Genomic DNA, 12,585 nt, shown 5'->3' on the forward strand with positions numbered 1-12,585 from the left:
CTGGTCTTAGGGGTCAGTTGTGACACTGGGGCCAGAACAGGAGGTCTCGGTCCCCAGGACCAGGGCTGCCATGCTCCCACTGGGGCAGCGGCCGAAGGCTGAGGACAGCACCGGGCAGCGGCAGAGCGAGGTGGTCTGGGCCCCGAGGCTCAGGGCCGAGGGCAGCTGGGAGTCCAAGACCGCACCAGCGTGAGGGGGCATCCACTTAACTGGACGCCAGTGCTCTCCGGGGGGTCAAGCGCGCTTTATTCAGTGGGTACAGTCCAGCCTGGGGTGGGAACAGACACAGGCATGTGGGGAGATGCCCCGGAGGCCTGAGCTTCTCTGTGGGTGAGAAACTACTCTGTGGTCGACAGCCCCTCCTGGGTGCAGGCGGGACGGAAACCCGTGGCGGGCGGACCCGGCACGTCTGCGCCCCCCACTCCACAGGTTCAGTTCAAGAGTGACGCCGTGGCAGAGCCCGCGAGAGGCAGCGTCGGCGGTGGCGAGTCCACGAGGACGCTGGCAGGTGCGTCAGTAGAAGCAGACCGTGTGCAGGAAGGTGCGGCCACTCTTCTCCTCGAACTCCTGCAGCAGCTCATCAATCTCGTTCTCCATGTCCTCCGTGTGCTGGATCTGCAGGGTGGCACCAGCATGACCCTCCCTGCCCGCACGGCCCAGTCCCCGCAGAAGCCAGGGCTGCCGGTGCTGACCAGACCCCCAGTGCAGCCTGCCGGGGCAGGAGGCAGATGCCAGGCCTCCCCTGCCTTCCACACAAAGCCAGAGGCCGGAGCTTGGACAACCAGTCGCCCATGGGGCCGCCGACCCAGGCACACTCTGCCTGCCAAAGCCCCCTGGTGGAGAGCCCCCATCCTGCCCCAGACTGCCGACTCCTGAGCCCCGCAGCCATGGCCCTAGATGCTGTAACCCCATCCCACTGTCCCTGGCCCAGCCATGGCCGGCACGCAACGGCTCTGAGCTCCAGGGTCAGTGGTCCCTGTGACTCGGCTCTGGCCAGCAGAAAGTAGAAGTCGCAGGCACAGCTTCTGGGACACAGGGCCCTGTGTGGCCTGTCATCCTGGTGCTGCTGGATCATGGGCGCACAGTTGCTGGAGCTGCGGCAGCCAGGCTGGGCAGAGCGGCCTGGGCAGGAGGCTGGTCCACACACAGCTTCTCCGCCACGCCGCCGCTTCCCTGGGGCTCTGCTCCCTTGCCTCTTGCCGTGCACAGCCAGAGGAGCTACAGCCACGGCCAGGGCTGAAGGTAGGACAAGGCGGAGGGGGGTGGCCCTTCTGTCACACCTAAGCAGCTCTGCACAGTGCCTGGTGATAGCCAGAGCCTCACACTGCCGACCCCGCCCCTGTCAGGAACGCACTCCCCTGCTGGCCAGTGGAGCCAGGGTCCACCACAGGAAGGGGTGTGGTGCTGGCCGTCCTCAGGGGCCGTGTCCTGGGAGACCCTGGTGGATATGCCCAGCCAACGCCACAAAACCTGTGCTGCAAGGCCACTGCATGTCAGCTGAACGGAAAGCACACGGGGCAGGGGTTCCTCTCGTTCCTGGCCCTCTGCCCTGGGTGTCCACATTGGAACACAGGGCCTGACTCCTGACTCCTGACCCCTGCAGGGCGCCACGGGTGGGGGCGCTGGGCTGGGCACTCACACACTGGCAGAGCTCACAGATGAGGAATGCGCCCAGGGTGGCCTCCTCGTGGTTGTCCTGGATGTCGACATTGACCACGTGCACCGGCTGGCACGTCTCCTGCTCTCTGGAGTTCAGATCTGATCGGGACGGGGAACAGACGTCAGACTGCCAAGATGGGCGCTGTGCGGCCCAGTTCCCCGCCCAGCCCCTGCCTCCACAGTGCTGTGCTCTCAGACCTCACCTCAGACAGGGCTGATGCGGATGCCTCCCAGGGCGCCAGCATTGTGGGCGCCGCCAGGCTCCCCGGGCCCGCAACAGCACCCCGCTCACCCAACTCCGCCTCGCCAGGCCTGTGCAGAGCAGACCCAGAAGCCCAGCGAGCCGTGCCAGACACAGGAGACTTGTCCTGGGGGCGCTATCCAGAAAGGCTGCACTGCCCACTCGGGCATCCCCAAGGGGCACACAGCCAGCCCCTTACCTTCCACCACCTGGTCGTAGACTCGCTCCTCGCAAGTGAGGATGAGGTCAAACAGGTCCTTGCAGTTCTGGAATCGCTCCGGCCGAGGCTTGATCCTCTTGTTTCTGTCCAGCATGTGTAAAATGCCGTTCTGTGTGTAGCTACCTGAGAGTCAAGGAACTTCAGAGGAAAGGCTTCTGTGCAGTAAGCCTGGCAGCCGAGTCCCAGCCCCTCCCCTCATCATCCACAGTAGTGACACCACAAGCAGCACGGTTGAGCGGACTGTGTCCTGGCCAGAGCAGGGTCACCATGGTCCCCACAGGTTCTGCAGAAAACAAGACAGGCCAGGGAGGTGCCCACTCCCAGCTCACCCTGGGCGGCACTGAGGCCCATCTCGGCCCCACAGGCCCTCAGGAGGCAGAGGCCTGGCGTCAGCATTCCAGGCATGGCCAATGGTCTCCTGCAAATGTCTAGGTCTGATGCTTCTGTGTGGCTTTACCCCGTGCTCTGTGCCCCATTCCGCACTGCAAACCTTGCCCTCCAGCACACAGGGCCCAGGAGCCAAACCCCACACTGGCGGTTCTGACAGGCACAGGAGTCTGGAACACCCCGAGGCGCCTGGCATCCCTTGAGTGTGTGGTGGGTCCTAGGCTCGATATGGGCCTCCCAGGCAGGCCTCAGCCTTGCATCTCCACAGGACGCTTCAGCAGCAGCAAGGCCAGAAAATTCTGATAAAACCAACAAGGGGGAGATGGGCCAGGGGGAAGCATCCCAGGCAGTAGAGATGCAGGGCCTAAGAGCACTGTAGGCAGCCAACAGGGGCAGGGTGACAAGCAGGCCCCAGCAGGCTGGAGATGAGGCCAGGAGAGCCCCAGATGTCCAGGTCCTTCAAGGTAGGGTAACCCATTTCCTGTGAAACTGTGCCTGGCATCAGGGGCTCGCAAGGAATGGGGTCACCTGCCAGAGAGACTGAGTCCCAGACAGGAACCCGCAGGCCACGGGAGGACCTAAGCCCTCCTGACCACATGGATGTGCATGCATTGCACAGACCAGCTAGGATGGAAATTCTGCGGGCTGAGTTCTGCCTCATGGGACGTCCTCACATTTAAATCCACTCCTAGCTAGTACCCGAGACTGCCTACCTTCCCAGGCAATAAGAATAGCTTTCAGAGCCAGGCTCGGTGGCTCAGCCTGTAATCCCACAGGTTCGAGACCCACCTGGGCAACTTGACGAGACCTCATTTCTACAATAATTCAAAAAATTAGCCAGGCGTGGTAGCACGCGCCTGTAGTTTCAGCAATACTTGGAAGGCTGAAGCGGAAGGATCGCCAGAGCCCAGCAGGTCAAGGCTGCGGTGACCGGGAGTGGCCACTGCACTCCAGTCTGGGCAACAGAGTGAGACTCCAACTCAAAACAAAAAAAAAAGAATAGCTTTCAGAATAGGTTTACATGGTCAAGCTAGGAGGCTGGACTTGAAAAGGCCCCTGGCCAGAAGGTAACAGACAAGCCGCCCACCTGCCTGCCTGCTGCCCGCCATGGTCCTGGACACCCCTCTGCCGCACGCGGTCCTGCCTGCCTCTGGGGTGGGGAAGCAGCAGGAAGTCCTTCAAGAGCTCAGAATCCATGTCCATGAAGAGCCGGCTCCAGAAAGGTCCCAGCTGGTGGGGCCCACACGAGGGGCCAGGAGACAGGCACCACACCACTTTGGTCCTCAGCAGGATGGCACTCCCAGACCTGCCACCCAAAGGGACACATCTTCAGGTGGGGCTGTAAGCACTCCTGGGGCCCAGAGTGGGTGTCACTGGTGGGCCCTGGGTGCTCGGGGCGAACCCCTCACTGAGGTCTGGTCGGCTCGAGTCCGTCCTCCTCCACTTCGTTGTCAACAGTTTCTGCAGATGAGGCATTAAGTGCAATTAAGATTCACGTCCCTAAGCAGCAGACGCATTAGTCCTTGAGGAAGCAGTGAAGTGGCCTCCAATGGCTTTCTGACAAATGAGGCACCAGGTGGAGGTCAAGGCCTGCCAGGGAGGCCAGTGTCAAGCCCGCAGGCACACACACCACACACTGGTAGGATGCCAGCGCCACCCCACAGGACCAGTGAGCTGTGGGCACAGAAGCCAAGCCAAGCCGCCTGGCAGCAGCCCAGAAGTGTAAGCGGCACCCACAGTCAACAAGGGCATCCTTAGAATAAGGCTTGACCAGAGGGAGGTGAGACCCCTGCCCTGGGAGGACAGCCACCCACCTGTGAGTTGGAGGAACCCCTTTCCAAAGGCAGACCCAGATTCCACTCAGAAGGTGGGGAGAAAGGAACCCTCAGGACTATGGCCCTTGGCGACCTTGTCTGAGCTCCTAATAAGGCACAGGCCTCTGGTGGCCCATGGCTGTGGTTCTTGGTCACCTAGTATTCAGCACTCCACCCGCCAGGAAAACCTAGGATTGGACAGGCAGGAACCAGGCAGAATCCACTCACATGCACCCACACTAGGGTCCATGTCCCAGCCAGGTGTGAGTGGGCCAAGGGCAGGCAGACAGGACTGTCCTGTTGTGAGAATCTGCTGTCCCCACACATACAGCCACTGTCAGCCTGTACACACTGAATCCTGACACTGCACATTGGTGAACGAGCAAGCCCATGGGGTGGGCCGACATGCATGACGGGAAACAGGACTGCGGTGGCCCCAGAACCACACTCCTTGGAAAGCCACTCCTGGCAACTGGGCCGGGGGCATGCAAGCCCTGGGCCCCACCCCGCCCCGGCACCCACATGCCGTGTCTGGCTCAGCGTGCGTCGACTGAAAGGCACATGGCATCGAGAAGGGAAAGGCCATGAAGGCTGGGGCTTGGTTCACCCGACCAGGCTCTGACCTCTGAGCAGAGCCCGGGATCTTTCTGGAAGGCCAAGGAAGGGCTGAAGTCCGGCAAGTGGCTGGGCACCATGGTGGGGAAGCAGCTGCTGCTCCTAGGATGGGCCCCTAGCTCCTCTTCTGCTTACAGGAGAGCCAAGGCAACACCCAGCCCAGTCCTTCCCTGGAGGGGCTGCAGCCATGACACACCTCCACTCCCTCAGCGTCACTCCTGCCTCACTGGACGCCTTGTAACGAGACCACCTCTCTCCAAGAAACGTAAAATGTCAGCTGGACTTGGTGGCATGTCTGTACTCCCAGCTACTCCGGAGGCTGAAGTGGGAAGATCGCTTGAGGCCAGAAGGTTGAGGCTGCACCACTGTACTCTAGCCTGGGCAACAGAACAAGACTGTCTCCAACAGCCAAAACCAGAAGCAGAAGAGCAGCCCCAGAAATGTTTCTCTTCCAGGCTGCCTCATCAAGGACAGACGCGTCGAGTTCCAAGCAAGGCCACCAGGACCCGCCAACTACCTGCTGTCTCCTGGAACGGTTCAGCGGGCCGTCTGGTGCCTGGAGGGGGCTGCCTTCCCAGGATGCTCTGCAGCATCTGTTAGATCTGAGTATCTGCTCTTGAGACTGGAGACAGGTTAGGCTGAATGCGCCTCCTGCCACAGCGACTTCCTGAAGATTTGTCACCAGGTCATCCCGTGGGCATCAGCCGCAGCCCCCAGCACTGCTCAGCAGCTCAGGCACCTGTCCCCTCACTGGCGGAGCACAGCCAGCCGGCCTCAGGTGCCCCGGAGAAGCTGTCCTTCCTGCCTTTCCCCGGACCCACGGAGCCACTGGGAATGCATGTGGAAGCAGGCTGGGGCCAGGCGAAGGGCTTTCATCAGACACGCCGGGCGGATGGTCCCAGGTGGGAGTCGGCCCTGAGGCCCCATGTTACCAGGGATGGGGAGGGAGCGGGTCGGAGTGAGGAGGCTGCCCTGGCTCTGTCAGAAAGGGGGTAAGAGGGCGGTGGGCGCACACGTGGGTGAGGGAGGGCAGAGGGTCATGCCACTCACAGGAAGTGAGGAGGCCCTGAACTGGCTGTGCTGTCACCTGCTCGGCTTGGGCCTGGTGGTGCTGTCACGAGAAATGGCCCTTGCTCACCACACCCTCCACGGAGCCACCCAACTCCATCCCAGCCGGGATGTGCAGACACGTGGGGCCTCCTCCAGGGTCAACTGTGGGCATACCTGCCACCCAGTCCCCTCAGGGCAGGCTCCTGCAGTCCCAGGCTGCCTTGGACCCTCCCAGTCACCGCCAAGCAAAGCCCACCCAAGGCCTGGTTTCCTCGCCAGTGTCACATAATACACACGTCCAGCCAGGTTTCGATTTTAAGGGGTTTCTAGGTGGACATAAAACTCTGCAAGAAGCTTGGGGGCAGTGCCACCCCCACCTGCCAGACAAGGCCTGCTCAGAAAGGGTTCAGGGTCAGTGTACTCACCAAGTGCTGGGGACAAGGGGCAGCTGGGCCCCACCACTCATGGGGTCCCCACAGTGCTGTCTTGGCATCCACAGGAGGTGGAACCTTCCCCTGCCCCCAGTGCAGGGGTGAAATGGTGCTGGTGGAGAGGGCAGAGAGGCAAGCAGGCCCTGCGAGGGACACTCGGAGCCACTCCCCACCCGCCAGCAGTAGAAGGCAGGGAATCCCCCCACTGTTGAAGCCACCAGACTCCAGGTGCTGTAGTGAGGTCCTGGTTTGGTCAAAAGCCACTTCCAGCCAGGCACGTGCCTGTAATCCCGGCACTTTGGGAGGCCAAGGTGGGAGAGATGCTTGAGCTCAGGTGTTTTGAGCCCAGCGTACGCAACATGGCAAGACCTTGTCTCTACAACAAAATCCAAAACTGAGCCAGGGGTGGTGGCATGCGGCTGTAGTCCCAGCTACGCGGGAGCTTTGAGCAAAAGGATCGCCTGAATCCAGGAAGTGGAGCCGTGACTGCCGCTGCACTCCAGCCTGGGAGACAAGGTTAAACCCCGACTCAAAAAACCCCACAAAAACAAGAAAACCCATTCCACTTTACAAACCCAGGATGACAAAGATGGTCACTGACACAACCATGAAACGCTGGTCCATCCCATCTCTCCTCTCTCAGCTCACTACAACCTCCCAGGCTCCACTACACCCAACCCAGGACATCCTATCTTCTGGTTCAGTCATGATCCAAACCTTGTATGGCTATGGCTACTTGGGGGCGGGCCGCGCCGGGCTGCATCTGTGTACTTGCGACACCAAAACGCTACTCACGCTCAGGCCTCCCAGGGCACCTGGAACATGAGCTGCGGCCCTGAAGAGCAGCGGCCCAGACCAGGGAGGGGAGGCCTGTAAGGACTGAGGGTTGCTTCTGCCTGCAATGAGCACCCAGTAGACCCTGTTCACCTGTTTTTTAGAGCACTTAGTTCTGTAATTTTGCTTCTCATTTCAACTTTGATCAAACTGAAATATAAGCTAGCTGGGTGCAGTGGCTCGTGCCAGTAACCACAGCACTTTGGGAGGCGGAGGCAAGAGGACTGCCTGAGGCCAGTCTGGGTTACTTGGTGAGACCTCGTCTCTACATAAATTAAAAAATTATCAGGCATGGAGGTGTGTGCTTGTGGTTCCAGCTACTTAGAAGGCTGAGGTGGGCCAGGCTCGGTGGCTCAGCCTGTAACCCCAGTGCTTTGGGAGGCCGAGGTGAGTGGACTGCTTGAGCCCGCGGGTTCGAGACCTGCCTGGGTAACTTGGCGAGACCACAACTATACAATAAATAAAAAATTAGCCCTGGGCATGGTAGCACGTGCCTGTAGTTCCACCTACTTGGAAGGCTGAGGCAGAAGGATCAATGGAGCCCAGCAGGTTGAGGCTGTGGTGGCCGGGAGCATGCCACTGGGCGACGGAATGAGACTACAATTCCAAAAAAAAAAAAAAAAGGAAAGCTGAGGCGGAAGGATCACCTGAACCCAGCAGGTCGAGGTTGCAGTGGCATGCTCATAGCCTGGGCCACAGAGTGAGACTTCAACTGAAGGAAAAGAGCCGGGCTCGGTGGCTCAGCCTGTAATCCCGCACCTTTGGGAGGCTGAGGTGAGTGGATTGCCTGAGCCCGCGGTTCGAGACCCACCTGGGCAGCGAGACCTCATCTCTACAATAAAAAAAAAAAAAAATCAGCCGGGCATGGTAGCGCATGCCTGTAATTCCGGCTACTCGGAAGGCTGGGGCGGAAGTATCGCCAGAGCCCAGCAGGTGAGGCTGCGGTGACCGGGAGCGGCCACTGCACTCCAGTCTGGGCGACAGAGTGAGACTCCAACTCAAAAAAAAAAAAAAGAAAGAAAAAGAAATACAAGCTATAACAGAATGCTGAGGTGGGAACCAAGTCTCCTCTAGGGATTAAGTCTCCAAAGCATCTCAACTCAGACAAGTCTAAGTCACCTTCTCAGCTCCGAACACACCCTGCCTGGGTCTGGGAGCCGCTGCAGGCTGGTTGCAGGCTGTGCCTAGGCATGGCCACGGCCCTAGGCTAGGCCCAGGCCACGGCACGCCCCAGCTCCCCTTTAGGAGGGAATGAGCTCAGCAGCAAGGCCAGCAGGCTGGAGCCTAGCAAGGTGTCCTGCCATCGCCCATTCCACATGGAGGTGGGCCCACATCTCCACCAGGGGAAGGCTACCAGCCGAGGTCAGATATGGGCCTCCTGCCAATACCCCTTCTCTGCTAGGCTCTGGCAATCCATCCATAGACCAGACCTTGTGGGCACCTCTGGTGCCAGCTCAGATCCGGTGGGGCAGCAGAGGGTCCAGGGGCCACCCCCTCATGAGCCCGGGCTGCCACAGCCAATGCCAAGCCCCTGCTCTACACATGTCCAGCACCACCTGGCGGAGGGCTGGGGCCCTCAACAGGGCAAGAGGAACCCCTGCCACCCTCCTACCCCACTTTCTGCGCACGGTTAGGAGTTCTCCAGGTTATGGTTAGGTGGCAGGGGCACATCTGTCTCCACTTCAGATGAGCACCAATGGTCTGAGCCCTGGACAGGATGAACTACTGGGGCCCAGAGAGGGCTCTGCTCTAACCGCACACGCTCTAAGCCCCCACTGACAGCCCAGCCACAGAGGGAGTCCAGGACGTCAGAACACAGAGTGGCTGTCTGCCTCTGCTCCAGCATGGGATGACTGGCACGTGGCCACAAATGTCTCTGGTACTGGACACTGCAGAGTTTGTCTGACCACTGACCTGCCATCCATCTCACAAGGTCTCATTAAAAACACAACCCAGCAGCACAAGCACAGGCCTCCGGCCCACCCAGGAGGAGGGAGAGCATGCTGCATGGGTTGGGACCCAGAGAACCGACTACTCGGGGACCCTCCATGCAGGTTCAATGGCCACATGCCCAAGCAAAGGCTGATGCATACACTGGGCCCAACACAGTGCTCACTGCAGGCAGAAGCAACCTGCAGTCCCTTCAGTGGAGCAGCTGCCTACACCTCCCAGAGACCTTGGGAAATGTAAACAGAAAAAGAGTCACTGGGGGTGTAACCCAAGCTCCACAAAGCGCCCTGCAGTCACCCTAGGGGACAGTGGCCTGGAGCAGGTCCACGCAGGAGGAAACAGCAGCTGTACATCAAGGTAGATGTGGTAACAAGATCCCCCAAACTGTAACTAACAGCAAAGCTGCTTTTATTGGGCCAAAATCAACAAAATGAACAGACAAGTAGAAAGTCAACTTCACTTGTGTTGCATTCTGTATGCCAGTGTGTACTAGCGGCGCCAAAACACTACTCACACTCAGGCATCCCAGTGTACCTCTCCCGGAACATAAGTGGCAGCCCTGAGAGCAGCCACCCGGACCAGGGAGGGGAGGCCAGGCTCCTGCACTCACCTTTCCCAGCCAGACCCAACCTGAATCTGTCCCCAGCACACGTGGGCAGCGCCCCAGCCTTCTGCCTCTCTTAGGAGAACATCACGTCACACCAAGGGACCCAGGGAGGGTGGCCAGGGACTGACAGCTGTGTTTACCCAGGCACATGGCCAGTGGCAGACAGCCACAAAGGGGCCTCCATGGCCTTTCCTGACTACGGCCAGCTGCTGGCAGGCCAGAGACTCCAATAACTAACTCCCTCTGACCCTGGAAAGTGCCGCCTAGGGGAAAGGGAGACACAGCAGCAGAACTCTGAGAAGCCCTCTGCCCATCTCAACTGCATTTGCACAAGGAATCTTTTTTTTTTTAAATTTATTGTAGACATGAGGTCTCACGATGCTGCCCAGGCTACTCTCTAATCTATGAGCTCGAGCAATTCTTTCACCTTGGTCTCCCAAAGTGCTGGGATAAGAGGCATGAGCCACCACGTCTGGCTTGCACAAGGAATCTTTGCACCAGCAGGCCAGTTCCAGGAGCCCAGGGAGGCCAGAGAGAATGAGACTAGTCCACTTTTCTCAAAGGAAACAAAACTCTCCCCAAAGATGTGTTTGAAAATGTGAGACTAAGTCGGGCTTGGTGGCTCAGCCCGTAATCTCGCGCCTTTGGGAGGTTGAGTGAGTGGATTGCCTGAGCCCGCGGTTCGAGACCCGCCTGGGCAACTTGGCGAGACCTCATCTCTACCATAAATCAAAAAATCAGCCGGGCATGGTAGTGTGCACCTGTAGTTCCAGCTACTCGGAAGGCTGAGGTGGAAGGATCACCGGAGCCCAGCAGGTCAAGGCTGCGGTAGCCGGGAGTGGCCACTGCACTCCAGTCTGGGTGACAGAGTGAGACTCCAACTCAAAAAAAAAAAAAAAAAGAAAAAAAAGAAAATGTGAGACTCCACTTCAATAGGTTTCTGTGCACTGCCTCCTTCTTGGGGACCTGCAGGTGCTGACAGTTAGGTCAGAGGGTCCAGGAGCTAGAGGCTGTCTCAGACTCACTTCGAGAATGTGGGGCAGCCAGTACAGTACTTTACACTTGTAATCCCACCACTGTGGGAGGCGGAGGCAAGAGGATTGCCTGAGACTAAGGGTTCAAGACCAGCCTGGGCAACATGGGGAGACCTTGTCTCTACAATGAATAGGCTGAGGTGGAAGGACTGCCTGAGCCCAGTAGGTCCAGGCTGCAGTGGCCGTAAACGTGCCACTGCACTCCAGCCTGGGTGACAGAGTGAGACTCTAACTCAAAAAAAAAAAAAATTGCTTTAGCAGGTAAATTGGCTGGAAAAAGATAAACTAGCTGGATCAATAAAAGACATATGCAGTGGAAAATATCTCTAGTTTTTTTTTGCTTCAACTAGACAGATACCCTGCTCCCATCAACTGTTCAGGGATAGAAACATTCAACATCTTAGACCCAAAATAAAACTAAAAGAAAGCTGAGCCCTAAGTCAGCTTTTTAGTGAAAATTAACTTTCAAAACTTTTATATTTAGCCGGTCTTGGTGGCTCAGCCTGTAATCCCGCGCCTTTGGGAGGCTGAGGTGAGTGGATTGCCTGAGCCCGCGGGTTCGAGACCCACCTGGGCAGCGAGACCTCATCTCTACAATAAATCAAAAAATCAGCCGGGCGTGGTAGCGCACGCCTATAGTTCCAGCTACTTGAAAGGCTGAGGCGGAAGGATCGCCGGAGCCCAGCAGGTCGAGGCTGTGGTGGCCGGGAGCGGCCACTGCGCTCCAGTCTGGGCGACAGAGTGAGACTCCAACTCAAAAAAAAAAGGTTAACAGCACTGGTGAAAGTACAGACACACAGATCACTGGAACAGAAAGGAGAGCCTACAAACAGACTCGCACAAATAGAGTCAACTGATTTTGGACAAGGGTGCAAGTGCAATTAAGTTGAAAAGGGACACTTTTTTCAACATATGGTAGCTGAACAATTGGACATCTGTGTAAAGTGAATTAGTGACACATAATTCACATTGTATACAAAGAATACCTCAAAATGGATCAGAGACCTAAACTTAGATTGCAAAACGTTAAAACTTCTAGAAGATAACATGAGAAAATCTGTGTGACCTTGGATTTGGCAATGAGTTTTTAGACACGCAAAAGACAGTATACATAATGTAAAAATTGATAACTATGCATTTATAAAAATATAAAACTTTTGCGCTAATGTTAAGAAAAAAAGACAAATCATAGATTGAAAGAAAATACTTGCAAATAACATCCAGTAAAGAACTTGTATACAAAAAATTTGAAAAATAAAAATTTTAAAAGAAAAAAAATTAGCTGCACGTGCCTATAGTTCCAGCTACCTGGAAAGCTGAGGTGGAAGAATCATCTGAACCTAGCAAGTCGAGGCTGCAGTGGCCATGAGTGTGCCACTGTACTCCAGCCTGGGCAATAGAGACTCCAACTCAAAAAACAGTAATAGCAATAATGCAGGCCAGGCCTCAGTGGCTCAAGCCCGTAATCCCAGCACTTTGGGAGGCTGAGGTGAGAGGACTGCCTGAGCCCAGGGGTTCAAGACCAGCCTGAGCAACTTGGGGAAACCTCATCTCTACATAAACAAAAAAATATAAGCCGGATGTGGTAGCATGTGCCTGTAGTTTCAGCTACAATGAAGGCTGAAGCAGAGGGATCACCTGAGCCCAGCAGGTAGAGGCTGCGGTGGCCATAAACATGCCACTGTGCTCCAGCCTGTGCAACAGAGTGAGAATTTGACTCAAAAAAAAAAAAAAAAAAAAAAA

At 57.2% G+C, this 12,585-nt stretch overlaps 1 protein-coding gene across 1 annotated transcript in view; it reads right to left on the bottom strand.

Annotated features, from left to right (window-relative positions):
* Positions 1 to 223: 223 nt before the first annotated feature.
* The window catches only part of LOC103261001 (RNA polymerase II subunit A C-terminal domain phosphatase SSU72-like), a 28,308-nt gene continuing 15,946 nt past the window's right edge, over positions 224 to 12,585 (bottom strand). The window contains exons 4-6 of the mRNA XM_021712559.1: positions 2,100 to 2,239; positions 1,640 to 1,758; positions 224 to 615 (exon numbers count right to left, since the gene is read on the bottom strand). Coding sequence (XP_021568234.1) covers positions 514 to 615; positions 1,640 to 1,758; positions 2,100 to 2,239 — 361 coding nt within the window. The 3' untranslated portion in view covers positions 224 to 513. The remainder of the gene's footprint in view (positions 616 to 1,639; positions 1,759 to 2,099; positions 2,240 to 12,585) is intronic.

This window comes from Carlito syrichta, unplaced genomic scaffold, assembly GCF_000164805.1.
Source record: "Carlito syrichta isolate Samal-C Ts95f unplaced genomic scaffold, Tarsius_syrichta-2.0.1 Scaffold90608, whole genome shotgun sequence".
In the NCBI taxonomy this organism is placed as follows: Eukaryota; Metazoa; Chordata; class Mammalia; order Primates; family Tarsiidae; genus Carlito; species Carlito syrichta.